At 38.1% G+C, this 25,798-nt stretch overlaps 1 protein-coding gene across 1 annotated transcript in view; it reads left to right on the forward strand.

Annotated features, from left to right (window-relative positions):
- The window catches only part of COP13 (Proteasome component (PCI) domain protein), a 200,713-nt gene that overhangs the window by 33,269 nt on the left and 141,646 nt on the right, over positions 1–25,798 (forward strand). The window contains exon 3 of the mRNA XM_089395832.1: positions 21,486–21,732. Coding sequence (XP_089251958.1) covers positions 21,486–21,732 — 247 coding nt within the window. The remainder of the gene's footprint in view (positions 1–21,485; positions 21,733–25,798) is intronic.

The raw sequence follows: 25,798 nt of genomic DNA on the forward strand, positions 1-25,798 counted from the left end.
AGTTACAAGTTCTCATTTATATAACATGTAAGGGTGCACATAACCAAAATAATATCGAGTGCAATCCATCTCTGAACCGAAAATACATCAACAAATAGGCTCTAGATGGCCTCTGACATCCAAAAAAATCATGCTACAACAAATACCTAGATATCATCAAAATCATTGCCTATCTTGGGATCTTTGTCATTAATACCACTCTCAAAGCAATACGAGGGCTTGGTGCTCTTGATTAAATACGATTTCCATACCCTAGTACATGACAAAATACAATGGAAACATTGCAATCCGCCCAATCCTGAAAAACTGATAAGTCTACTGGATTTTGAGTGAGATCTAAAATTCTACTTTCTCCATATGAAATCCAATGAGGTTGGAACCACTCTCAAACATCTTGAGTCATTTCATGGTAATGTTAAAAATTTATGTTAAAGGATGAAAATGAAAAATAAAAGGTATATATATATATATATAAGGATAAAGGATAAAGATAAATTTATTTATATATATATATATATATATAGATGATGTTTCCATTTTTGGGAGGTGACATTTCTAAACATACCTGTTTCAGAAACTCTGAAACTTCTCGGCGTTTCGTGCAACTTAGGCTAAAAGTAACCCAAAGGTCATGTCTCATCATGAAAAAGGGTGTATCTCTTCTTCAAGGGGGCATGCCCTTGCCCAAAAATCACTTTCATTCTTCTAACAATGCTCTCTCAAGCTCAACGCCATCCTCCTCTAGTCCATGTCATCAAGCTCATTGTTCATCAATAGGGGTGTAACTTCCAATGTATAATGGAAGGTCTTCCACAAGGGTGTATCACCAATGCCCATTAATAAGGGTGCAATATCCAATGTATAGTGCAAGGTCCTCCACAAGGGTGTATCATCAACGTCCAAGAGGTATGAGTGAAGCATCATCAACATCCTCTAAAGGACTATGAACATATTCGGATCATCATCAAGCATGCGTTCAAGGAGTCAAGTAAGATAAACTAGCATGGTTAAAAGAGTCATTAAAGCTACTATTCTTTCTTTTTGCAACTGTGTCAACCACTAGGCAATTTCCAAGCCCTTCTCATTGAATGAGGTAAAGCAGGGAACTAGTAAGAGCAATTTACAACAACCAAACAGAAGAAAGGATAACGGATTAAGGACAAATGGTAAGTGTTAAGTATGAAAGGATATGGACACAACAAATCAATCAAGCCCTCCTATTTGTGCCCCTCGTAGATAGTGAAAGAACAACCCCAAGCTGTACACTTGATTTGGAAGAAAGGATGACCACCAAAGGTGAAATAAGGCTACAAGCACAACTTCCAAGCATCATGATCCATTCTTTGTTTTGAATCCATGATCCCTATGTAGATGCCCTAAGACTTTAACTGTAAGCATTTCGTATGAGACAATGACTAATGTAACTCATGGTAGATGTACAATCATGTGGTGAGCAATCTCATAAGTGGACGAGCTGACCAATGTGTAGGCGAGAGGTATTTGAGAAGCTGCAATCTGAGGATCATCTGAGACTGTTGGCTGGAAATTTGCATCTTAGGAGAAAATTTTCTCCTAGGGTTTCCCATGTATATGGATGGGAAATAGTCTTAATCTCAATTTGAAGGGTATATATTTATACAATCATTCCATGATATATGCTAAATAAAAATTTCCCTCCCAATTTTTTACATCGTTAAAATTAACCAACCGCTATATAAATTTGTAGTTTCAATTAAAACAAATAATAAACATACTTTTTTAAAACAAAATATTTAATAAAAATAAATAATATTTTTTCTTAAAAATAAATACAAAAAAATATTTTTTTTTTTCTTAAACACAAGGAATTCTGTAAGGAATCCCAAAGTGTTACAAATCACAAGATAAAGCTTCAGACACTAAGCCCATTTTGTTGGACATCCACATAAAGATGGATTTGGTTTATGTATCCATATGATTTTTGAGCATTGCATATTTGTATCTCAAGCATATCAGGAAACATGTTCAACCATGGGAATCAGTGCCCTTTTAACTTCCAATGGTCACAGCTGACATGTTATTTGTAGATCCCATTAGGAAATAAGAAATTGTAGGAGACAACTTTGCTAAATGCCAAGAATTCTATTGAAGCAATTTAAGAGCTTGGAAGAGAGGCGACATGTTTTATGGCACTATAGGAATATATGAATTTAACATGATTGCATCAATTTGAAGAATGGAGAAGTGAGGATTTGATGATGCAAAAAAAAGAACATATTCCTAATTCTCATTGTTGTAATCAAAATTTTAGGTTTTGTTATGTTGACAAGGTTCTTTTGTAGGTTAATATCTAAACTTAAGCAGGATAGAGTTTTTTATCCCAAATATAGGAATTTTTAATTTAGCTGTAGCCCACCGAGTTTCAAGTTCTTGCAAAGGTTTAATGCCCAAACCCCATCATAACATGAACTGATATATACATGTTAACATGCATTTAACTCGAAACATAAGGAATACTGTACCCTTTTTCTTTCACAGCTGATAAAAGAAATACATGCAAGCAGCACATACAATTTACACACAGTGTACACAGTTATTTTTGGTCAATTAACCCTGGAAAAACCCACAAGGGAAAAACCAGTTCGTAAGGATAATTTTTATTGCTTCTTAGGGAAATTTGTACACAGCAACTAACACAGGAATTCTCTCTTTTTGTAACTGAAGTCGCTGATTAGGTTCAGCAGATACATAGCAGAAATTTCTGCCTCCACACTGCCTCTAAAAACACTCCTCTGGAACCTCAAATACAATGCTGATCTACCCAGAAATTATTGCTGGAACAGATCTCAATTTCTGAGTTGAAAGGGTCCTGAAATTTAGCAGGCTGTCTCCTTAAGTCTCAGTCTGAACTGAGCTGAATGCACAGGGTTTGGACTGTTGTTTTCTCACCAGGAAATTAGCTGGGACTCGTTCTCAGCTCTCCAACTAATCACACACCCGTTAACTGTCATCTCGGTCCTGAATACAGCTAGAGATTACGGCCTCAACTTGACCCTGGAAAACGCCAGAAATATGGCCTCAACTCGGCCTAAAACCTTCTGCAAACTCTGCCTGAATCCTCGCCTCTGTTCTTGGCCTTAGCAGCTCTAAAATCTCGGCCTGGTTATGACCCAAAATCTTGGGATTCAAGCCTATATTGGTAGCTGGAAACTCGGGTTACCTTTCCCTGTATGCTGCCTCCTTTCCCTGCAATCAAACTCTGCCTCCTTGCTCTCACTCGAGCTCCTCTCTCAGCCTTCTGTGTTCTCCTCTTCTTGTGAGAAGAATTAATGAGAATAACCCTTTTCTTTTTCCTTTTATCCTTTTTTTTTGTGAGGGAAACCTAACCTTAGAGATATGATAGTTGAGATTAAATTTCAGCTCATTAAATCAAGGGTAGAGATTATTTCACTCTCTTGAACCCTTCTCATGTTGTCCCCCTAACTTAATGAGCCTCTTAGTACGTTTTAATCTTTTAGTACCATGTTCACTTTTTCTCTCATAAAGTGACTTTTAAAACATAAAAGTCACTTTAATAACATAAAGTTTACTTAGTACTTTTCACATAAAGTCACCTTTAATACACATGTGACTTTAATAGATTAAAGTATCTAGTACATATCTCATAAAAAATACTTTAGCTCCTTGACATTAATAAAACACATAATTTCACTAAACAAAATGTTTATTAATGTGTCTTCCTAGGCCAAAAGGATAAATGCATAGGAAACACTTCCTTGGTACCATTTTTCTCAACACTCCCATTTACCGAGGAAGTTGTTTCCCACCACTCCATCTTTATCTTTGAGGTGGATATGCTCACCCCTTGGTAACATCCTTTTACCTACTACTCTCGCCACATCACCATCCAACCTCTCTGGTGGTCTGCTCTGCCTCACTGACTCATGTTCTTTCTTCGAAGTACTATAAAGCCCTCTCGGCTTCCTCCTCCCTGAAGAAGTCTCTTGCACAAGTGTGGGAGCCTTGTCTCCATCTCTTGACACCTGTGGCCTTGATGAAGATGCCCTTGTGGCCGGTAGTGATTCTGTAACTTGTGTCCCTGTCACCCCAAAAGTTAGTGTTCTTCTCGACCCTTGTGAACCCTGAAACCTGTAGTACACTCCCTTGCCCAGGAGCTTGCTGCTCTACTTGATCATCCTCAAGTGACCTCCTCACGGTCTTGGCAAGCTGAAACATGAACCTGTAAAGTCCCCCCTCATGGACACCAATCACTAGCAGATGTTATGCTAGATCCCACAGGATATATCAAGACCTGTCCATCCCGAAACAACACAACCGGAAATCGATATTAGGTTCCTCCTCAGCCTCGGGACATAAAGGACCTCCGACATATTTAGAGGTGGCAGTGAGTCCCTTTGAAAGGATACAATCCCCACTCTTGCTACTCTAACCTTGGAGTTATCTCCAAGTACAACATCCAAGTCTAAACCCTCTGTAATACTCATAAAGTGCTCCCTTACTCTAGTCATATGGCAGGATACGCTACTGTCTATAAGCTAGACACTTGTGGATATAGGAATAGTGGCTAAGCTCACCACCAATACAAACTCTATATCAAACCTAGAGGCGAACTCCTCCACCTCAGTGGATGTTGCCACATCATTCTTCTTCCACTTCTTCTCGGGACACTTGGATGCATAAAGGACCTCCGTCATATTTTGAGGTGGCAGTGACTCCCTTTGAAAGGATACAGTCCCCACTCTTGCTACTCTGACCTTGGAGTTGTCTCCAAGCACAACTTCCAAGTCTTAACCCTTTGTAAGATCATAAAGTGCTCCCTGACTCTAGTCATATGGCAGGATACGCCATTGTCTATAAGCTAGACACTCGTGGATATAGGTCTAGTGGTTAAACTCACCACCAACGCAAACTCCATATCAAACCTAGAGGTCAACTCTTCCACCTCGTTTGATGCTACCACATCCTTCTTCTTCCCCTTCTTCTCGAGACACTTGGATGCATAGTGACCCATCTTCTCACAAGCAAAGCATTTCAATTTGCTCATGTCTTTCTCAAATTTTGTTTCCTCCTTTTGCTGCTTGGCCCCAATGGTGGACCTCTGCATCATCTTCTCGCCCTTAGTCGCAAGGGCAAGATGCTCCGCCTCATCTCTGCCACCACTCTGGCTGCCACTCTTGGCACACCTCTTGGTCTCCTCCTGGATGAAATCATTCCACATCCTCCTCCAGTCTGGAAAATGCCCTCTGGCCACAATGCCATGTATGAATCCATCCTACTGATTGGTGAAACCATCTAGTGCAATCTTGATCAACTAGATCTCGGGAATAGGTGGTTTTTGGTCACATGAGGAAATAGGTGGTTTTTGATGGCATTGAGAATGATTCTCTTCGCTTTTACATTCTTCTTGTTGAACTCAGTCAACTGAGTAGGATCCGTAGGAGGTTGCACAAGACTCTCCACAATACCTCCAACTCAAACAAAAGCGTCATTGCCTCCTTCCAAGTGTCAAAATTTTCTGCCCCTGCCAATTTGTCCTCCACCCTTATACCAATCGCCATGACCCTTCCCAACCAACAAAATTTCAAATCTCTCACAGATCTGTCACTAGGTAGCCTTCCTCCCTCTCAACCAATAGTCCTTTGGGTTTCTGAAGATGGTTTTAGGTTGTCTTGTCACTGTTCTAGCAGAAGGTAGCTTGTTGGTCTTTTCTATCAATTGAAGAAAATCTCAGATCTGAGGCTTCCTTTCTCAGACTTGGAGCTTCCCGTTCTCTGATACCATGTGGAAATTTTTGATTTAGCAATAGTCCACCCAATTTCGAGTCCTTGCAAAGGTTCAATTCTCAAACCCCATCATAACATGAACTGATATATACATGTCAACATGCATTTAACTAGAAACATAGGCACTACTCTACCCTTTTTTCTTCACAGCTGATAAAAGAAATTGGTGCAAGCAACACACACAAATTATACATAGTGTACACAATTACTTTTGGTCAACTGGCTCTGGAAAAACCCAAAAGGGGAAAACCAGTTCTTAAGGAGAATTTTTATTGCTTCTCAAGGAAATTCATGCACAACAAATAACACAAGACTTATCTTTCTTTTTGGAGCTGAAGTCACTGCCCAGGTTCAGCGGATACATAGTAGAAATTTCTGCCTCCACACTGCCTCTAAAAACACCTCTGGAACCTCAAATACAATGCTGATGTACCCAGAAATTATTGCTGGGACAAACCTCGATTTCTGAACTGCAAGGGTCACGAAATTTAGCAGTCTGTCTCCATAAGTCTCAGGCTGAATTGAGCTGAATGCACAGGTTTTGTGGACTGTTGTTTTCTCACCAGAAAATTAGCCGAGACTTACTCTCATCTCTCCAACTAATCACACACCCTTTAACTGTGACCTCGGTCCTGCATACAACCAGAGATTATGGCCTCAACTCGACCTTGGAAACCACTAAAAATATGGCCTCAACTCGGCCTAAAAGCTTCTGCAAACTCGGCCTGAATAGCTCTGAAAACTTGGCCTGGTTATCACTCAGAATCTTGGGATTCGAGCCTACCTTGGTAGCTGGAAACTCGGGTTACCCTTGCTTGTGTTACCATTCAAACTAGCAGGGGACATAAAGGGGATCCCTAAAGGGCAAATGCTAGGCCAAGGGCAACAAATGGAGACTTTGCCCATTTTCACCTTAGCTAAGGGTACCTTCTATTTATTGACTTTCACCGATGGGAGGAGACCTTGTATATTATGGAGTCACAAATGAAGGTGTTGATTTGGGGTAGCATCAAATGTGCTCTAGCCATGAAAATTGGTGGAGAGGCTAAAGCACATGAGATCTCCAAGACCCAGAAATGGTTTGGGGAAATTCTACCCGATAAGAGAGATTTTAAAATAATTAATATTTTTACTGGGTTCCTAAGTCTAAACTTAGGAAAAAAATATTAATGGGTATTAATATAAAACTGGGTTAGAAGGTTTTAAATGACATGGATCAAGCCAAATCTAATCTTAATCTTAGCCGTCGATTAGAGATTTAATCTCTGCTATTGAAGACTCAACAAAAAAAGTATAAGAGGAGGCTTGAGGGTCAGTTAGAGACACACCAGAGTGATTAGTCATTCGATTTTCTAGAGCGGGGTTTGCTAAGAAAAGTTGAATCAGTGATCAGTTTGCAGCGAGGCGCAGTGAGTGTTGCACAGAGAGGTAGAGATAGTGTCGAGAGACCAGCGCAGAGGCAGAGAGGCAGACACAGAAGCCAGAGCAGGCCATGCAGAGGCTAGCTGAGACAGCGTAGAGGCCAGAGGGCCTGCGTCATCCACGTAGAGGGCAGCAGGAGTGACGCAGAAGGCCGTAGAGGTTGCGCAATGCCTCAAAGCGCTGATGTAGAAGGTTCCAGGTTGACGCTGAGGCCATGTGGGCCGATGTTGAGTTTCAGAGGTTGCTGGAGAGGGTTTCGTGGTCTGAATATCTGTGTCTGAATAGAGAGGTATTACGCTGGATTATTTTCTCTGTCGGGTGAGCTGGTTTGGCACCCAGATGTACTCATGAAAAGACTGCATAATAATATAACCCTCAAAATTGCTGCATCGGTTTTCCGAAGTTGGGTTTTTCCGGGGACGAGTTGTCCAAAAATAACTGTCCCTTGTGTGTTTGTCTATTTCTTTCAACTTTTGATCTGTAGATGGTTGAGACTGTATTGTGTTTATATATGGTTAAATAACTTGTTAGTAATTAAACAAGTAGGCGAAATAAACCAGAGAATTCAGATAGAATTTCTAACGGGTTAGTCTTAGAAATTCCAACATGGTATCAGAGCATTGCAGATCACAGGAGAGCTGAAGGCACTAGCTGAGGCAGAGGATTTGCAGTAGAAACAACTGTCCTGAGAGACAGAAGCTGTTCCTAAGCAGAAAGTAGCAGAGAAGGAGTAACGCAGAGGGCCTGCGTCATCATTTCGAGCCAGAGAGAGGCCAGCGCAGAAGCAGAGGAAGGTAAAAGAAGCTCACGAAGAGCCACGTCATCCTGCTCAGCAAGGTAGGAGTGACGCAGTTGGCTAGAGGAGCAATTCAGCCTTGTCGGGATTGCGCAGAGCTAAGAGGCTCAGTTTCTTCAGCTGTTAGGGCCTAGGGAGCTGTGGGCACATAGTGGATTGTGAAGTTGGTGGGGTGCTATTGCTGTCGAAGCATAACAGTACCTAACGCGACAGAACCAAGGTAGAGGGAGTCGCTACCTAGGAGGATTTCTAGCCAAGAAATCCAGATCAGTGTTGTAGGAGCAAAGGGGATCAGAGAGGTGCAATTCGACTGTTGGCAGAAGAATTTCCAGGAGGGAAATCAAGACTCAAAAGGAGTCTAGAAGAGAACTTCCAGGAGGGAAGTAGAGACTTAGAAGGAATTGAAGAGAAGAGAAGAGATGGCAATGAACGGACTGAGGGATTATGACAGGTTGGACGGAGCATCTGACATTGTCATCTGGAAGGCCAGGATCATGTCTGTTCTGTGTGCCATGAGTGCTCATGTACCTCTAGAAAAGAGGTGGGGAGACATCGAGCTGTAGTTAAGAGGACTACAGGAGATGTGGGGCAGGATCCTTGAGGTACCCAAACTTTTGGATCATATCCGGCTACGGGAGCCCCGAGAGATGGGCATATCTTCCCTAGTTGAGAGGGAGAGATAGATACAACATTCTTGTCTTCACTTGGAGGAAAGAATGGAGGATTGGGTAATCATCTGGCATCCGATGCTCTTTGAGGATGTGTAGGGCATCCAAGATAAGAGTAGGCAAGAGGATCGATATTCTTTGAGGGTTTGGAACCCAAGATAAGAATAGTCCTAGGTCATACTCAGTGAACACATGAGTGGGTATATACCTTGAGAGACAATGATGAAGGGGTCTATAGTCATTGGTCTTACCAACATTGTGTTCTGATATGATGAGAGATAGAGTTGTCAGTCAAAGCCTTGCTGTGGAAACAATGTTGGTCATTATGATGCTAAAACAAATGGGTTACTAATCCGACTCTTCTTATGAGATCTCTCCAGTATTGAGAATAACCGTGTACCATTTATGAATACCTCCCTAGTTAAGAGGGAGTGTTGAAGAAAGTGTAACTAGGTTCGGTCTTCATTGTGACTTGTAATTATGATTTTATGTAAAGAAGAAACAAATGTATTTATTGTATTCCTTGCATCATGGGTTTCATGAGCAAGAAGCATTTTTCACAGGTCAAAGACTTCTTCTTGATGTCTTTATGATTTTTTGTCTTATCATAAATATAATAGAGAAGTCATGAAGTCATGTTACACATGTCAAAATTGCACTCCAAGACATTGTCACTATCCCTCTTGCAGTGGGATAAAAGAAAGGTAGTATTCTCCTTAAGGAAATGTCAGCTTACCTCCAGGATCTCATGTCGGCCTAACTAGAAAGCATAAGTCACTATATATATATATATATATATATATATATATATATATAGAGTGACCTCACCTCATAAATGACAAGCAATCTCGGAAATCTCTGATATAACTCAATACGGATCTCAGAGCGAAGAAGACAAGGGTATTATAGTGAGGAAGGAAGGCTGCTTCTAGTGCGAAGATATCTCAAATACTCTCGGGCTAAGTCTGTCTCATTATTGTCATTCTAGTGAAGAACCGAATACTGTCTTAGGACAGTGTCATTACAGTGGGGGACTACATCAAGCATTGAATTGTGATAGAAAAGGACCGAAGGAAGAAAGGCTCTCTTGGATCAAAGAAAGAGATCAGTGGTAGTCGAGGACTGGGTCTAGAACTGCAAAGAAAAGGAGACTGAGACTCTCTAAGAGACAATGACATAGCAGTACGAAGGAGGAAGACTGAAGTGATACAATGCGAAGAAGGAAGACTGTAATGTGAAGGCTGAAGCGTGCATAACATAATAACAAGTGTCTTGGAGGTAAACTTGTGTCAAGTATCTTTGTCAAGGGTCTTGGTATTCGTCAATTAAATCTCTATAAGAAGAGATTGAAGGGTTTTCCTCTCAAGAGGAGAGGTTTTTCCCTGGCTTGGAGCGTACATCTTGTGTACTTGCATTTTGTTGACCTTCTTGTTTTGATAACTGTTTGATGATTGAAGAGCACACTAACATAAAGAAGTTAACTCAAGTAAGCAAAAGAGGTCACAAGCAGTTATCATAGAGGTAAGAATCATTAATGTTAAATTGCCCTAGATTCTTCAACACCACGGGACTAGAATCCAAGGTTAATACCTAAAAGGGGTGGGGTCTAGGGGACAAGCGCACAGACCTAGCCCATTATTTCCACCGAATCCCCCCATTGATCCATGCCCAAAAGTGTCCATGATAAGCAAACTGCAATACTCAATTTCCAATGACAAGGCATGCCTTTAAGTTCATGTGGCCCACCTTCAAACATACGATCATGTTAGATGGGCGAGGGACCAGATGGCTGCCTCAGGTAGTAGATAAATGGCATAATGAGCTAGCTGGTGGCTGCAAGGGGCTGGTGGCTATCAGCTGAAGACCTTCTTGGAGAAAAAATTCTCCTAGGGGTAATACCCACAAAATGGTGGGTAACAACCTGTATGTTGCTTCCTTTCCTTGCAATTAAGCTTTGCCTCCTTCCTCTCACTCAAGCTCCTCTCTCAGCCTTCTACGCTGTCCTCCTCTTCTTGTGAGAAAAATGAATGAGAATAATCCTTCTCCTTTTCTTTTTGTCTTTCTTTTGTAAGGGAAACTTAACCTTAGAGATCTAATGGTTGAAATTAAATCTCAGCTCATTAGTTCAAGGGTAGAGATTATTACCCTCTCTTTTCCCCTTCTCATGTTGCCCCCCACACTTATTGAGTCTCGTAGTACTTTTTAATGTTTTAGTACCATGGTCATTTTTTCTCATAAAGTAACTTTTAAAACATAAAAGTCATTATAATAACATAAAGTTTACTTAGTTCTTTTCACACAAAGTCACCTTTAATACACGTGACTTTAATAAATTAAAGCACCTAGTATGTATCTCATAAAAAATACTTCAGCTTCTTGTCATTAATAAAGCACATAATGTCACTAGACAAAAGGTTTATTAATTTGTCTTCCTAGGCCAAAAGGATAAATGACTAGGTACCATTTTTCTCAACATCATTAATGGACTTATCTTTGAAATAAAGTAAAACTACTCAATTATCTTTACCTTGAACTTGATTGTACCTCTTAAAGATCTCAATGGATTGTTAAGAGCTTAACATTCAAGTATTAATTTTGTGTTTTATTCCCATTAAGTATCCCTCGCAATAATGGTGATTCCATGACCTACATATTGAATGAATGCTTGATAGGCTAGCTAATGCAATTAATAACCAAATCATGTCAGATAGTACTTTTAAGCATAGTAGCTCAAGGAATTAGCTCAACAGATTATTGGCAACGTTGTTGGGCATTTGGCTAGTTTTGTGCTTGTAGGTGCTTGGTTTGAACGCCCCTTGGCTAGGCACACTAGGTTACACCAATGGTTTTACGAGGTGTGTCATCTGTGAATGTGTGGAAACATCGCTTGGGTTTCCCCATGATGTTTTCCTTGGAGAAGAATCATAGAGACACATAGGGTTACCAATGCAACACACTTCTAGAAAGCTGGAACATGTGAACACGAAGAAAGAGAGTTGATTGTTGCCTTAGATTTTCTCAATGTATGCTATTTTCTCTTCAAAATTGTCATTGGACCATGCGTGTGCATTTAATATTTCTAATAACTTGTCTGCCATTACAATTTATGCCCACTGGGCTTGACTTAGGTACAATCACCGTTATAAGCACTCTTGAGTTCAGAGTCACCAAATGGATGGAGTTTAACCCTTTTGAAATTATATAATATTTGATGTCCTTCATAAATGACAAATGATTTCAAAAATATATCTTTTGTTTGAAGGATGATTTTTGACTTACCCTTGTAGGATGGGTTTGAAACCCTTGGAAGGGGTGGGAAGGGTTCAATTTTGATCATTGCTTGCAATCTTGAAGTCAATTTTGATAGGTCCAGTCATATTTATGGTAAGGAAATATTTGTTTATTTGACGTTTTTTTTGGCATGAGTCATAAGGATTGGTTTTTGATTACCTTTTTGAGTTTGCTTGGATTCAATATATATATTAGGATATGCTCTTTTTAAACTCCTTTGACAAAATAGCTCCTTTTGGTTAAACTGCCCCCTATAAGGGGCATTTCTATGCTTTCAAAAATCACCTAGAACATGCACATGGTCTTAGCCATATTTGGTTGCTATACTTTGTACTTCTTTGTGATGGTTTCCCTTATGCCTAGTTGTGGACATTAAGATTGTATGATGTTAATTTGGAGTCAAAATGTAGCTTGTATTATTTGTCTAGGTGAGGCCTTTGGTTTTCTCTTGACCCTTGCCTAGAGGTTCAACTTACCTCCTTAACCTTTACGAGTTTCCATTCCAAGGCATAGGACATACGAGTAGACTAATAGATGGATCATCTCTAGGTGGTCCCAAATTCAGTGTCCCCCCTCTAGGTGGGGCCACTGGTTTTCTCTAGACCCTTGCCTAGAGGTTCAAATAACCTCTTTAACCCTTTAGGAGCTGTCATTCCAAGCCATAGGACATACATGAGCAGACCAGTACATGGATCATCTCTAGGTGGACCCAAAGTCACCCTCCTCTAGGTGTGTAAAGTGCCAGGGCAATTATTTTTTGTGTCTTAGACTCTTGGTCGGTTACAAAATTACTTCCAGAATTCCAAACCATCCCAGGGTTGCGTCATAACAATTAGTTTGTAATAGAATTACAATGATCCTTGTAGAATCCCTTGACTGGCTAGAGTGACCTTTGCTTAGCGTGCACAGGAAGATGATTGTTCACATGATGATGTTCGTCCTACAAAATACTATCTCTCAGATTCTGGATTTTTTGTCATTAATTGCTTATGCGGATTTCAAACTTTAGCCCTCAAGGGGTTCAACTGCCTAGAATTTTTGATAGAATGCTTCAAATCACTCCTTGCTGGTCTTCAAAACTTCAGATGCCAGTCTTAGGACTTGGGAATTGCAGACAAAAGTGATATTTGCTGTGCCAAAAAAGCGTCAGATGAAAAAACCAAGAAAAATTGATGTTTATAAACTAGGGCGGAATATTTCACTACCGAAATTGATAGGAGAGAAAGGGGGTCTTAAAACCCTTAGAGCTAATACTCAAGAAACAAATGAGATGATCCATAATTGATGCTCCAAAATGAATTCATCCCTCTCATTTTTATAGATTTCCTAGAGGGGTCTCTTCTTCTAAAATGATTGAGTAAACTTTACTCCAAGCCCCAATTTTGGGTTTCTTCGCCTAGCTGCCCTAAAACTTGCCCAATAGTGGTGATTTTTGGGGTTCCCCCCTTTATGGAGGACTATTGCCTACGGGGTGTTGACCACTCTGTGTTAGCTACCCTATAGTAGTACATATATTTCAAAGGGGCTCCATGTTTGAGCAGTCAAATCTCCAGAATTCCATCATCATCATTCATCGGTTTGTCAGAATTGTAACCCAAATTATGCAAGTTTATTGTAAATGATGTTAGTATGACCGTTTACTTACGTAACAACACTTAGGTAAGCCTATGATTTTGGCAAAGGATTTCATCCTAGTAAGTTTTCTGATCTCACCGAATTATGTGTGTTTCTAAACACGGATAATCAACAAAGTTTTTCTTCCAACATAAACCCCAAAGCTAGGGTGGAATTCGTTGACAAGGTCTTAGGTGAGTCCTAGTGTTATATACAGTCTTTTGCAAAAGTGTGTGTGGGAATAACTTAAGCACATTTGGCTAATTATTTTATTACAAGCACACCTGGTTTATACTAGGTCAAATTGTGTCATAGAATTGGGTAAATTATTAATGGTCTATGTTTAAAGTTGTTTTCCCTTTTCAAGGGTTGAATTAATTGTAATATCTTGATGTAAAAATTATTTTGGTGCATGGCCCCTCATATTTAGACACCATGGCTAAAATATTTGAGGGTGGAAAAAATTATTAATTCCCTTTAGTGTCAATTAATTAATTTTTCTGACTAAATTAAATTAAAATCCTAAGCTAGAGAATTAATTAATTTTGAGTCAAAAAATAGTTATAGAGAAAATAACATTCTCTCCATGTGGAAAAACGAATTTTTGGAGAAGGTGGTCATTCCTGATGAAGAATTAAATTTGACAAACCCAATTCCAAGGCAGAAAAATCACAAGAAATTCTTTGAGGCCAAAAGAATTATTGTTTCAAGAAAGTTAATTTTTCTGGGTCCATTTATTGGAAGAAAATTCGTGGGTTCAAAAGAAGTCCAATTTTCAAGGTCCTTTATCAAGGAAATGATAATTTTTTACAAAAATTGAGCTTATGGACCAAGGTGATTAAGTCAAAAATGATTTTTTGAGGAAAAAAGGTCAAAATAATATTTTTTGGACCAAGAAAAAAAGGAATTATTATGGAATTCGAATTTCTTCATCAAGATCAAGGGACAAGATTTATTTTTGGCATGGATCAAGCACCAAGTTTCTGTTATTATCTAGGATCAAGTAAAAAATGTGCAACTTCTTGGACATAGCCATTTTTGACTTGGAGGAGGATCTAGATCTCTCTATTTTCTATATAAGAAAGCTATTTGCTCCTCATTTGTGATGGAAAATTTTGTAATCAAGCTCCGAGTCAAGCTCTCCTGGTTGTAATACTTTTTTATCAATAAAGCAAAAAGTCTTTGGGGTTTACTCTTGATGGTGTTCTTCTTCAGTTTTCTTGTGGTAATGTTTTTTGGATCATGTGCTTAATATTATACTGAATAAATTTTATAAATTATTATTTCTTTAGCCATTTGTTGGATCAACTATTTACACAGGTATCTTGTATTAGTTGATGGGTTTTAGAGAAACATTTTAATTTGATTTATCTAGCAGGTATCTCTAGATTTTGAATTTTATTTTGTTATCTATGCCTTTTTTGATCTAATGATTTGATTTTAAGTGTGTAGAGACTTCTGGTATTCAGATCTTGGGCATGAGGGGAAGTCTTAGGGTAGACCAACCCACTCTCAAGTCAAGAAAACTCAAGATCCCATCTGATTAAATTTCATGGCATAATTGAATAGACCTACTAACATAGAGCTTTTATTTGCTAATCCTGGAACAAAGTAGTATTCATATTCCATCTATTTAGATACTTTTATAAATACTTTTGTAAATATTTATTAACCCTTTTTGTATATAGATCTCTAACCCTAATTGTACATAATTTATTTCCTATGTAATTTTTTTTAAGTATTAGATTGATGTGGCAGAAGGATTTTTCTAAAACATTTTGTGTATGCCAAGTGGATTGGTTTGGTTATTGAGGGAAATTGATTTTTTTTAAGGCCTTATTCACCCCTGCACGTGATTTAAAGAGCCCTCGTACTCTCCTTCATCAACGTGTGGTCTAGCTGTTAGGGTTATGAAGGCTTCATTTTCAAATTTGGCAAAGGATCTATCACTAGAAGTTAAAAAATTCAAATCAAAATTTTTTGTTGGTTGTTTCCTCTTCTACGTCCAAAATAAAAAATTTCTGGGGTCGTTTTTCTCTGTAGAAGCAAAGCCAAAATTTTATTGGATTAAAATCCCCTTATTTGTGAAAAAGAAAACCCTTGCATTTCTGCTTCAACATGTGCCCTAGCCGCTAGGGTTTTGAGAGCTTTCAGTGTCGAATCTGCAGGAATCTATCACTCGAAAGCTTGGAAATAATCTCTATTTTTTTTGGTATGGCAAGGGACTTAAGGGCTTAAATTATTTGCAAATTTTTGGATACCTTTCTTCCTAGGTGAGGATTTTGATCAGATATAATTTTTTTTGGAAGCCTTTTCCTGCATCGATTTGGTTGAGTTGTTGTAGGAGCATTTTTTTCTTTAGGGCCGAGAGCGCCTTCTTCGCCCCTGGTGCGACATCCCTCTATTCGAATGACTTGCAAATGGAGGCCACAGGCAAATTTCTGGTGCATACATTCGTTGGGCCACAAGGCCGCAACCCTGTTCAGGAGTTGTTTTTCCTTTAACCGAGAACCCAAAAGAGGCTGTCCTCTTCTTTGGTGCGAAGACCATCTATTCACTTGGATGTTTTGCAGCAAGTTCGATTTATTCTCTCCAAGCGACTAAGTTTGCAGTGGAATAATCTCTTTAAAGTTTGACTTTGGAATGATTAAATATCTTGGTATATGGGTTTGTTTTAAAATTTAATTTTTGAAGCTTTTCTAACCATAAAGTTCTATTCCTTCGTCCCTAGCGTAATCTTTCCTTGAATTTGGATGTCATTTTTTCTAAAAGGGGATTTTAACTTTGGAACAAATCATTTGGGTAAGTGGGGTCAATTAATTTTTTAAAGCGGGGCTCTATGATATTTTCGACCCACTAACTCCACAAGCTAATTTTACTAACCTTTCTCTTTTTTTTTAATGAATTTAATTAATTTTTTTAACATTAGGTTTATTTTCCTAGTTTACTAATCTCATTTGCAGTTTGCACTAAAGTCATTTTGCAATTGGATCTAATTATTGACTTCATAGTGTGCTTCATTAGATAAGTTACATTTGCTTTATATTGCTCAAAACACCTTTTAAAATACATTCTCTGTGAAGTGATATTCCTTATTAACATATCTTTAAGTCACTTTGCATCTTAATTTATTGAGGCACTTGTGTTATTTCATTTAAATCTAATTATCACCCTTTGTTTCATTGAGTAAATTGTTTAATTGCTATATTGTCTCATTACAACTTTGTTTTAAGAAGATTGCTATAATTGATAAGTTTTGAGACATATCTTGTTCTAATTATCTCATAGGAACAATGTGTTAACTCACATTCAATTTCAGTTAGATCTAATCTTACATTTCACATTAGCTTAGATCTTGCATTCATTCTTCATTGATCATTGATAATTAGAATTGTGGGCTAAATTTATAATTGCAAGTTTATTGTGTTTAGAATATCATCTTTTCTCATCCTTGCAATTGTCTTTTCTCAAGGTTCATTGTTCATATATCTGGATATCGTGGTTTATTGATTTCTTGCACTACATTACCTTACAATATTGCTTACCTTATAGCTTGAAGTATCATTTATTTGGGCATTGTTATTAGGGCACTGGTCTCATCTTAAATGTCATTTTGATCTAATTGAACATGTCTATCTCACATTGATTGATCAACTTGCCTTCAAATCTTTATTTAAGTTATTTAGGGAAGTGATTGCCTTGCCTCTAGATCTCCTAGACATGTTGCTTCAACAAGTTTCCCATCATCAATCATCTTTAGGGACTACCCCCTTTGACTTAGCTAGGAGAGAGTCTAAACAGAGTGAGTGGGGATCAGAGTGACAACCCCTACTCTGAGCATTATGCCTTAGGTGTACACTTTGGGCGACAACACTGGGATTGATAGGCTACTTCACCCTCAATTTGTAGAGGACGTTACAAGGTGAGGCCTCTGGTTTTCTCTTGACCCCTGCTTAGAGGTTCAATTGACCTCCTTAACCCTTTAGGAGTTGCCATTGCAAGCCATAGGACATACATGAGCAGACTAGTAGATGAATCATCTCTAGGTAGTCCCAAAGTCAGTCTCCCCTTTATAGAAATAGGCCTTTATTTGGAAAGTAGGCACCCATTGTTTCTATCATTTCTTGGAGGATAACATTTGCTAGTGAATTTGCCTGTTCATAGTGATTGATGACTGTGATGGGGGGTCATCTTCTCAGTCCCCCCACTTGGACTTGGCAGCTAGCTTCAACGGGCCTTGAGAGCCTCTCTTCTTCAACATTGAGCCTTTCAACTTTCTAGCATTTTTTTGTACATCTTATATTCTCTTCTAACTAGATACTTGGCTTTGCCATAGCCTTAATGTGCTATGAATTGGCTCTTTTTGGGTCGCTCAAAATAACAAGGAAATTCTGTATATTTGGCCTGAAATCCAACAAGAATTATTTTGGATTCAATGGAATTTCAGATATTAGATGTTTACATCGCACAATTTGGTTGCAATATGTTGAAGAAAGTGTAACTAGGTTTTGTCTTCATAATGACATGTAATTATGGTTGATGTAAATGATGTAATAAAGAGAACACAATTATTATTGTAAACTTGCTTCATGGGTTTCATGAGCAAGTGATTTTATAATAATAGGATTCTTCATTTAGAAGTCTAGAATTAATTTCATGTATGAAAAGCTCTTCTTGAGCCTATGTTTATGTATACAAGTCTATAGAAATGTCTAGAAGCCGTCCAAAGACAAGCACAATCCCTCCTGAAGAAGTCAGTGTCCAAACAATAACAAAGGAAGTCAAGTCGTATGGAGACACACCCGTTCAACATGACATGTTGGCTCAAGTGAAGAGGCAAACCACTATTTATATGCGGCTAGGGTCACCACATAAGGTAGAGAATTCAGACAAGTATCTCTGTGTTTTTCGGATGGGTACTACAAAGATGAAGTCTCGGCCTCCTCACGGTCTTGGTGGATATCATAGAAAAGGGCTCGGATGGGTACCACAGAGATGTAGTCTCGCCATATATGTGATGAGAAGGATCTCGGTAAACACACCTTGTCTCAGCATACATTCTAGACGCAGTCACAGTCTCGACATATTTGTGATAAAGAGGATCTCGGTGATCCCACAGTGACACACTCTGTCTCGACATACATTCTAGACGCAATCATGATCTTGGCATAGATGTAATCATGGTCTCATTATAGATACAATTATGATCTTGATGGAGACATAGTTACAAGGTCATGATTTCAGTGAATCTAGTTGTAACTCTCATTTATATATATACCTATCTCAATATAGAGATCTCATTGTTATGGTGAAGATCTCAGTGAAGGTACAACAATGGTGCAACAATAATGATCTCGGTGGTGTAGTAGTGATGGCCTTGGTATTGCAACAATGATGACTTCAGTAGCAGTGATGATGATCTCAACAATGACAAAGAAGAGGATTGGTGTCTTGGTTTTGGACTGGTCAAATAGGTCAATGGTCATGGTCTTTGTATTCGTCAATTGGAATATCTATAAGAATAATTTTGTGCCGGTTTTCCTCTCAAAGAGTGAGAGGTTTTGGCCTTGGTCTTGTCTCTTTTGTTTTGGTAACTATTTGATGAAGTTAGAAAATACTCTCTAATAATAGAGAAGATTGTGCTAATAAGAAAAAGTAAAAGGTACCTCACAAATAGTTATCATCGTGAGAAGAATCATATTGACTTAAATTGCCCTAGATTCTTCAACACAGTAGGGGTATTCGAGCGTGATGAGTCCATTTGTGTAGGAAAACAACAATTTCATCAATTCAAAATTTTATGTTTTCTAAAGATTTCTTAATTGGATTCCATTGATGACAAGCTGGAAAAGGTTGAAAACATAGAATGTCTAGCCTCCTCCTTTAGCTTTTAGCTAGATAAAGTTTTGTATCTCTCTTTGCTTTTAGCATTCAAATAAGATTTGATTTCACTCTCCCTTTTGTATTTTCACCGAAAGTACCTTTTTAATCCCATTGACCTACTTTTGTGGTCATTTTTTGGACATTAATAAAATTAACCTATCTATTTTATTTGAATCCCATAAAAGGAGTTTTATGCACTTTAATGAGAATAATGCTAGAAGTTATACATCTCGCATGCATATTTTCCCAATACAGTTCTTGCAATTCTTTATGTTGCCAGTGCATTATAGGGATAGCTACATCTGTTCAATTAAAGGCAGGCCTCCAGTGAGTTCTTGTTGCAAGTTCAGTAGAAGCATATAAGAACTGATATTATGAAGCCTTGCCAGGAATGAACTTATATGATTATTACGAAGGCCCATTGATGCCTTGAAATATATGGTGGTTGATGTTAGTTTTTATGGTATCGGAGGTGTTCTAGTCTCGAAACTTTGTGGAGAGGCCAAAACACATGAATTCCCCAAAACCCATAAATCATTTATGGAAATTCCACATAGAGATGACTCAATTAAATTAATTGACCATATTTAAAACTTTCTCAAGTCTAACTTAGCAAAAGTGGTTAATTAATAGGAATTAATTGAGAAATGTGTGAATTATCTATAAACTCACACGGATCGACTTGGAGATGATCTCAGCCATCAATTAAGTTTTAATCTTGGCCGTTGGAGTCCCAACTGAAGATTATAAGAAGAGGTTGATGGGTAGATGGAGAATACATCAATGTAGATACTTAGTGGTTTGGGTAGTTCGATTTTCCAGTGCAAGTGATTCAGTAGGGGAAGTCGAGCCAATAGATCAAGTAGCAGGTGGGAGAAGAGGTCAACAATGTTCCGGAGAGTTAGAAAGAAGAGGCCAAAATTTATCTCCAGGAGGTTACATAGGGGTTGCATAGAGCCTCAAGAAGGCAGTTTGATTTCGCTGAAGGGAAGGTCATTTTTTGTTCTAGAGGCCGGGAAGATTTTCCACAGTGCTGGAGAGACATTTTCCCAGTTAGCAGTAGGCAGGACGGCTTGATTGGCAGCAATTCCGGTCCAAGCGTGTGGGGGTTTGCGCAAGGGTGACACAAGGCCTGCATAGAAGGTTTGGACAACTAGCTTTTTGGAGGCAGTCAGGTGACATTTTATTGTGCTCAGAATTTCTGTTACATATAATAATATAAACCCTCACTGCTGCAACCAGTTTTCCCAGATTGGATTTTTCTTGGGACTTTTGTACAAAAATAACGGTGTCATATTTGTAGTGTGTGCGTTTAGCATTTCTCAGTTTCCTGTTTTGCTTCCGCAGAATTTTATTTGGTGAAGAAATTGCAGTGTGAATATTTCGTTATTTTGCCGGAAACAAAATAAACTGCATAATTAAAAATACAGTTAGAAGAAATATTTCCAATTGCTCCGTTTCAAGGAATTTTCATAGTTGATGCCCTGAAAGGTTTCTTATTCTTTCCAACCAGAAATTATGCTTTTTGTTCTTTGTATGTTTCTGCTTTTAGTATTCAACAAGGAACGCGTGCTGAAGTTCACTTTTACTGTTAAACTGTTGTTGATTACTTTTGATGAAGGTTGATTGATCATGATGTAGCCAGTTCCTTTTCCAGTGCTCTTACTGCTTCCCAGTTCAACCAGTGAACTGTGTTGTTATGTGAGAAACATGGATACACAATCAAATTGTGAGAATTTAGAAAATCTCAGAATTATCTATTCATATTTTTGTTGTTGTATTTATTTCACATTTAGACAATTGAGATATGGTGAGCTGTTTATTAATTACTATTCCGAGAAATTTAATTTTGATCAACTTATTTTGGATAGAAGATTGCTTAAACACATTCAAGGGTACATGAATAATTAAGTTTGTTATCAACTTTTTTAGTTTTGTGATGCATAATTTGTTCTGCTTTAATGCAGTGATGTGTTTACTATCTCAAGGGTTGCAGGCTATTGATTTATTTTTTTATTTTGTGTGCAGTCACTGTTCTCTGCAGGAGATTAAAGGAACAAGCTATTCAGTTGCAAGTGCCAATACAGGCAATCATTCCGCTGCGAACGGCTGTTCGGAAACTTCAACCTTCTCCCGAGCATTTGACTCCTCTGCACCCAGACCTTTTGCTTGTATGTTTGCTGGCTAAATGCTATAAAGCTGCATTAAGCATTTTGGAGGAGGACATCTTTGAGATTGATATACCAAAGGATTTCTTATTGTATTGCTATTATGGGTAAGAATTCATATCCATTACCTCTCAAGCATACAATTTGCAGTGCCTTTCTTTGCATCCATAGATGTTACCAGGAAATACTTATGTCCCTGTTTCATCTTTCTTCTAATATTTATCAGGATGTTTGTTGAAGAATTTGATCTGTACACACTATTGATGGGTCAATTGGAAATTGTAAAACATACGACAGTAAAAATCAAATGGTGTACCTAGCCAACAATGTCCTATGAAATTTCTTTTTGAGGAATGCATATATTTTGCTGATTAGTTTTCCAAAATGTTGTTGTATAGATAAATATGTTTTTGAAACATGAACTATTGCAGTGTTGATAGGAAAAAGGGGATATTATCTTTGTGCGACACAGTCACTGCAGGTTTACTGCTATTCATAAAAATTAGTTCTCATTGGTCACACTATGCAGATGATCTGGATTAAATTTGTTCTCATTGGTCACACTAAGCGTATGATCTGGATTAAATTTCTTCTCATTGGTCACACTATGCATATGATCTGGATTCTGTCCATGTAGTTGTTTAGAACCTATGTTGCTTGGGGATCCATGCCCTCCAAAAAACCTGCATATCTTGCATTCCCGAGTTTCAGGGACCCTTAGGAAATGTCCTGAAACTGCTGGGGATTTCACTGGGGACTTGGGGACTTGCTGGCTATCCCCAAGACATTCCGGGCAGATTTCAGGGATGTTCTGGGAAGATTTCAGGGACATTTTGGACATATTTCAGGAATGTTCCGAGTAAATTTCAGGGGAATTCTGAGCATATATCTTCAGTATTGACAATCATAGACATTTATGATTAGACAATAAGATCATTTTGCCTCCCCATTATTTTTGTGTTGCACAGAATCCAAATCTGTTATACAAGTTCTAGCTCGAAAAATGGGTTTTTGATGATGGGTTTCCATTTGGATTTTGGTTGTTTAAATATTGTATTTTTAGCAACAACATTACAACAAGCTTGTCTCCATGTCAGGAAAATAGGAAATCCAAACTTTCAAAGGGCTGATCCTTGTGGTTATTGCTCTTGTTCTTCTCAGTTTGGGTCATCATAAGTTTTACATATTATACATGGGTTTCTGGTGAAATGGGCATGACATGGGGAAATGTAAACACGCTGGAAATGTGACCCCTCAAAAATGAGGAAATAGGGAAATGCGATAATGTGCTATTTTAGAAAATTATATTGAAAGAAAACATTTACGTTTTAACATTATGAACTAGAATATAGGTTCATGAATAAATGAGCAAGTGCTAACGCCCAATAACATTTAAATGAGAAATATAAAAAACATTTGACAAGTGATACATAATCCAAAATATGTTATTTAAACCTAATCGCTAATCAGTGGATCCCAGGCCAAAAATGGGCCAGACAATTGCGTCATACGGCCTTGCACATGTCATATGGACATTGAAATGCAGTGCAGTGCCTGAAACGTGTTTCAGCCTAGTGATTTGGGATTTCCGTACTGAAACATGGCTGATATTGGGGAGGGGGGTGAGGCTGGTATGTGTTTCCTGCAACATAGGTTTCGAGGAGTCATTCAAGTCCAATGCTTCCACCATCCCAACCTCAAGCAGTGTGACATCAAATAGTAGTTTACTTGGATTGGGTACTAAATGTTTGAACAAATTTCTATTCAACTGTCTTGTTAATCTGAAATATGAATCTAATCTCTATATAGAACCAAAGTGTTTTATAACACAGCTGTAGAAGTCTGCAAGACCTATTGGGAAGGGAATGCCTTTTATATTTTAACATAATTATCATTAACAAGAAATATGAGGAAGAAAAGCTGCTATAGAGACAATTCTCTATCTTATAGATCCTTCCTGGACTTTCTTGCAAATAGTTATACTTGAGTTTCCTAAAGCTAAATTACATTTTGCTTATGTTTAGTGGCCAATAATGGAATGCTACTGCCTTTTTTTTAAATTGCTTGAGTTTTTTTCAAAATATTTAAGTGTAAGGGATGTGCATAATACTTGAAGCAACTACACACACACACACACATATCATTGCTGTATCCAATACATGCCGTCTAGCCGTCCTAAGATGTGTCCCTCTGTCCCTGCCATTCTCTTGTCCCAATAATGAGTGTGTCATAGTTTAGAACTGAACATGAATGACAATATGCTTTAACTTTTCAGGTCTTCATATGTTTTGAGACATGATATTGGTTGTTTATGTTTTCTAAAAACACGTCTCTATAAAAATTGAAGACATGATATTCGATCTATAAATTTATAGTCAAATATAATTTTGCTTTTTCCTTGATAAGATATGTAAGATGATATAATATTATTAATGTCCAACAAATGACAACAAAAGTAGGTCAGTGGATTAACAGAGTACATCAAAGTAAATTTAAGAACATAGCTAAAGGATTAGCTCAAAGAAACAGACAAAGGCATATTGAATACATAAATGCATGATTGTCAACTCATGAGGAACATGTCAAGAGGAGCTGGAACTAAATGCATCGTTTGGGGTTTTGACTTCTTTTGGGGTTTTGAGGTTCCCATCGCTATTGATGGGGACAACCCCCTGAAGGTGGAGGCTCTATTGTGGTAGAAGTTTCAAACTGCAGTTAGTCTAATATGAATTTGCACTTTGCCCAAGATTTTCACCATACTCTACACCTATATAAATCATTCAATGCAAAATACTGTTTGGGTAGCAGGGAATGCTGGCAAATAAATAATAAATGACTGCAATTGCTACCATCTGATGGCAGAATCTGGGCAACTGAGATGATGATGTTGAGAAATCTAGGGGTAGCAAGTGTAGGTGATTTCTCTTACTTCGATGACTGCTTGTGATGTATTTTTACTTTACTTGATTAACTTCATCATTCCTTTATTATTATTAGAGTTCTCTATCATCAAACAGCTACCAAATCATAAAGAACAATAAAACAACAGGACACAAGATGTAGGTGATCAGCCAGGGCCAAAACCTCTCCAATTGAGAGGAAAACCCACTAGAATTCTTCCCTTATAAAATTTCAATTGATAAATTCCAAGACCTATGACCCTTGACCAAAACCTGCCAAGACCAAGTCGACCTTCCTTCTTAATGAGATTTCCTTACATCCAACAACTTCGACCTATCAGCTTCACAACTTTGACCTTGATGCATTTTCAGCAACATCGACCTTGCAACTTCATAACTTCGACCTTGCAGCTTCATAGCTTTGACCTTGCAACTTCACAGCTTCGACCTTGCAACTTCACGGTTTCGATGCAACTTCACAACTTCGACCTTGCAGCTTCAGAATTTCGTCTAGCCTAGTAACTGTAGAAACCATAACAAAAGAGAGAGAGAGAGGCCCAAAACTTTGATTCTTCTTCTTCTTCTTCATCCTTTTCCAACTTCTTCTTTAAGGAGATCGAACTTGCTTGAGAGTGTGTCCAAATGAGGTTGAGTTCCTTCATATATATAGCCTTTTGAGGGGTATGAATTGCTATCTTGAGGTCAACTTTCCCCTTCATTTAGGTCGACTTGATCTTTGTGCCATGACGAGGTCTTGGAGGGTCTTTTGACTCTATTTTGACTTAAGCATTTCGTCTAGCCTACTAATTGTAGAAACCCTAACGAGAGAGAGAGAGAGAGAGGCCCAAAACTTTGATTCTTCTTCTTCTTCTTCATTCTTTTCCAACTTCTTTTTTAAGGAGATCGAACTTGCTTGAAAGTGTGTCCAAATGAGGTTGAGTTCCTTCTTATATATAGCCTTTTGAGGGGTATGAGTTGCTATCTTGAGGTCGACTTGTCCCTTCATGTAGGTCGACTTGATCTTTGTACCATGACAAGGTCTTGGAGGGTCTTTTGACTCTATTTTGACTTAATAAATTTTTCTTTACGATATGTAACTTGTCCAAATGGGTTTTCAATACATGACAATGATTAAATTGACTTTATGACAAACGTAGAAGCACTTAGTGGGTGGTTGACCTAAAAATAAATTTCCCTTGAGCATGAAACCGATGCCTCAAGAATAATAATAAATTTATTTTTCTCTTTTCATTAAATACATAAAATCATGGTT

Source organism: Pinus tabuliformis, chromosome 1_2 (assembly GCF_031772625.1).
Source record: "Pinus tabuliformis cultivar Carrire ecotype Pingquan chromosome 1_2, CPIR1, whole genome shotgun sequence".
In the NCBI taxonomy this organism is placed as follows: domain Eukaryota; kingdom Viridiplantae; phylum Streptophyta; class Pinopsida; order Pinales; family Pinaceae; genus Pinus; species Pinus tabuliformis.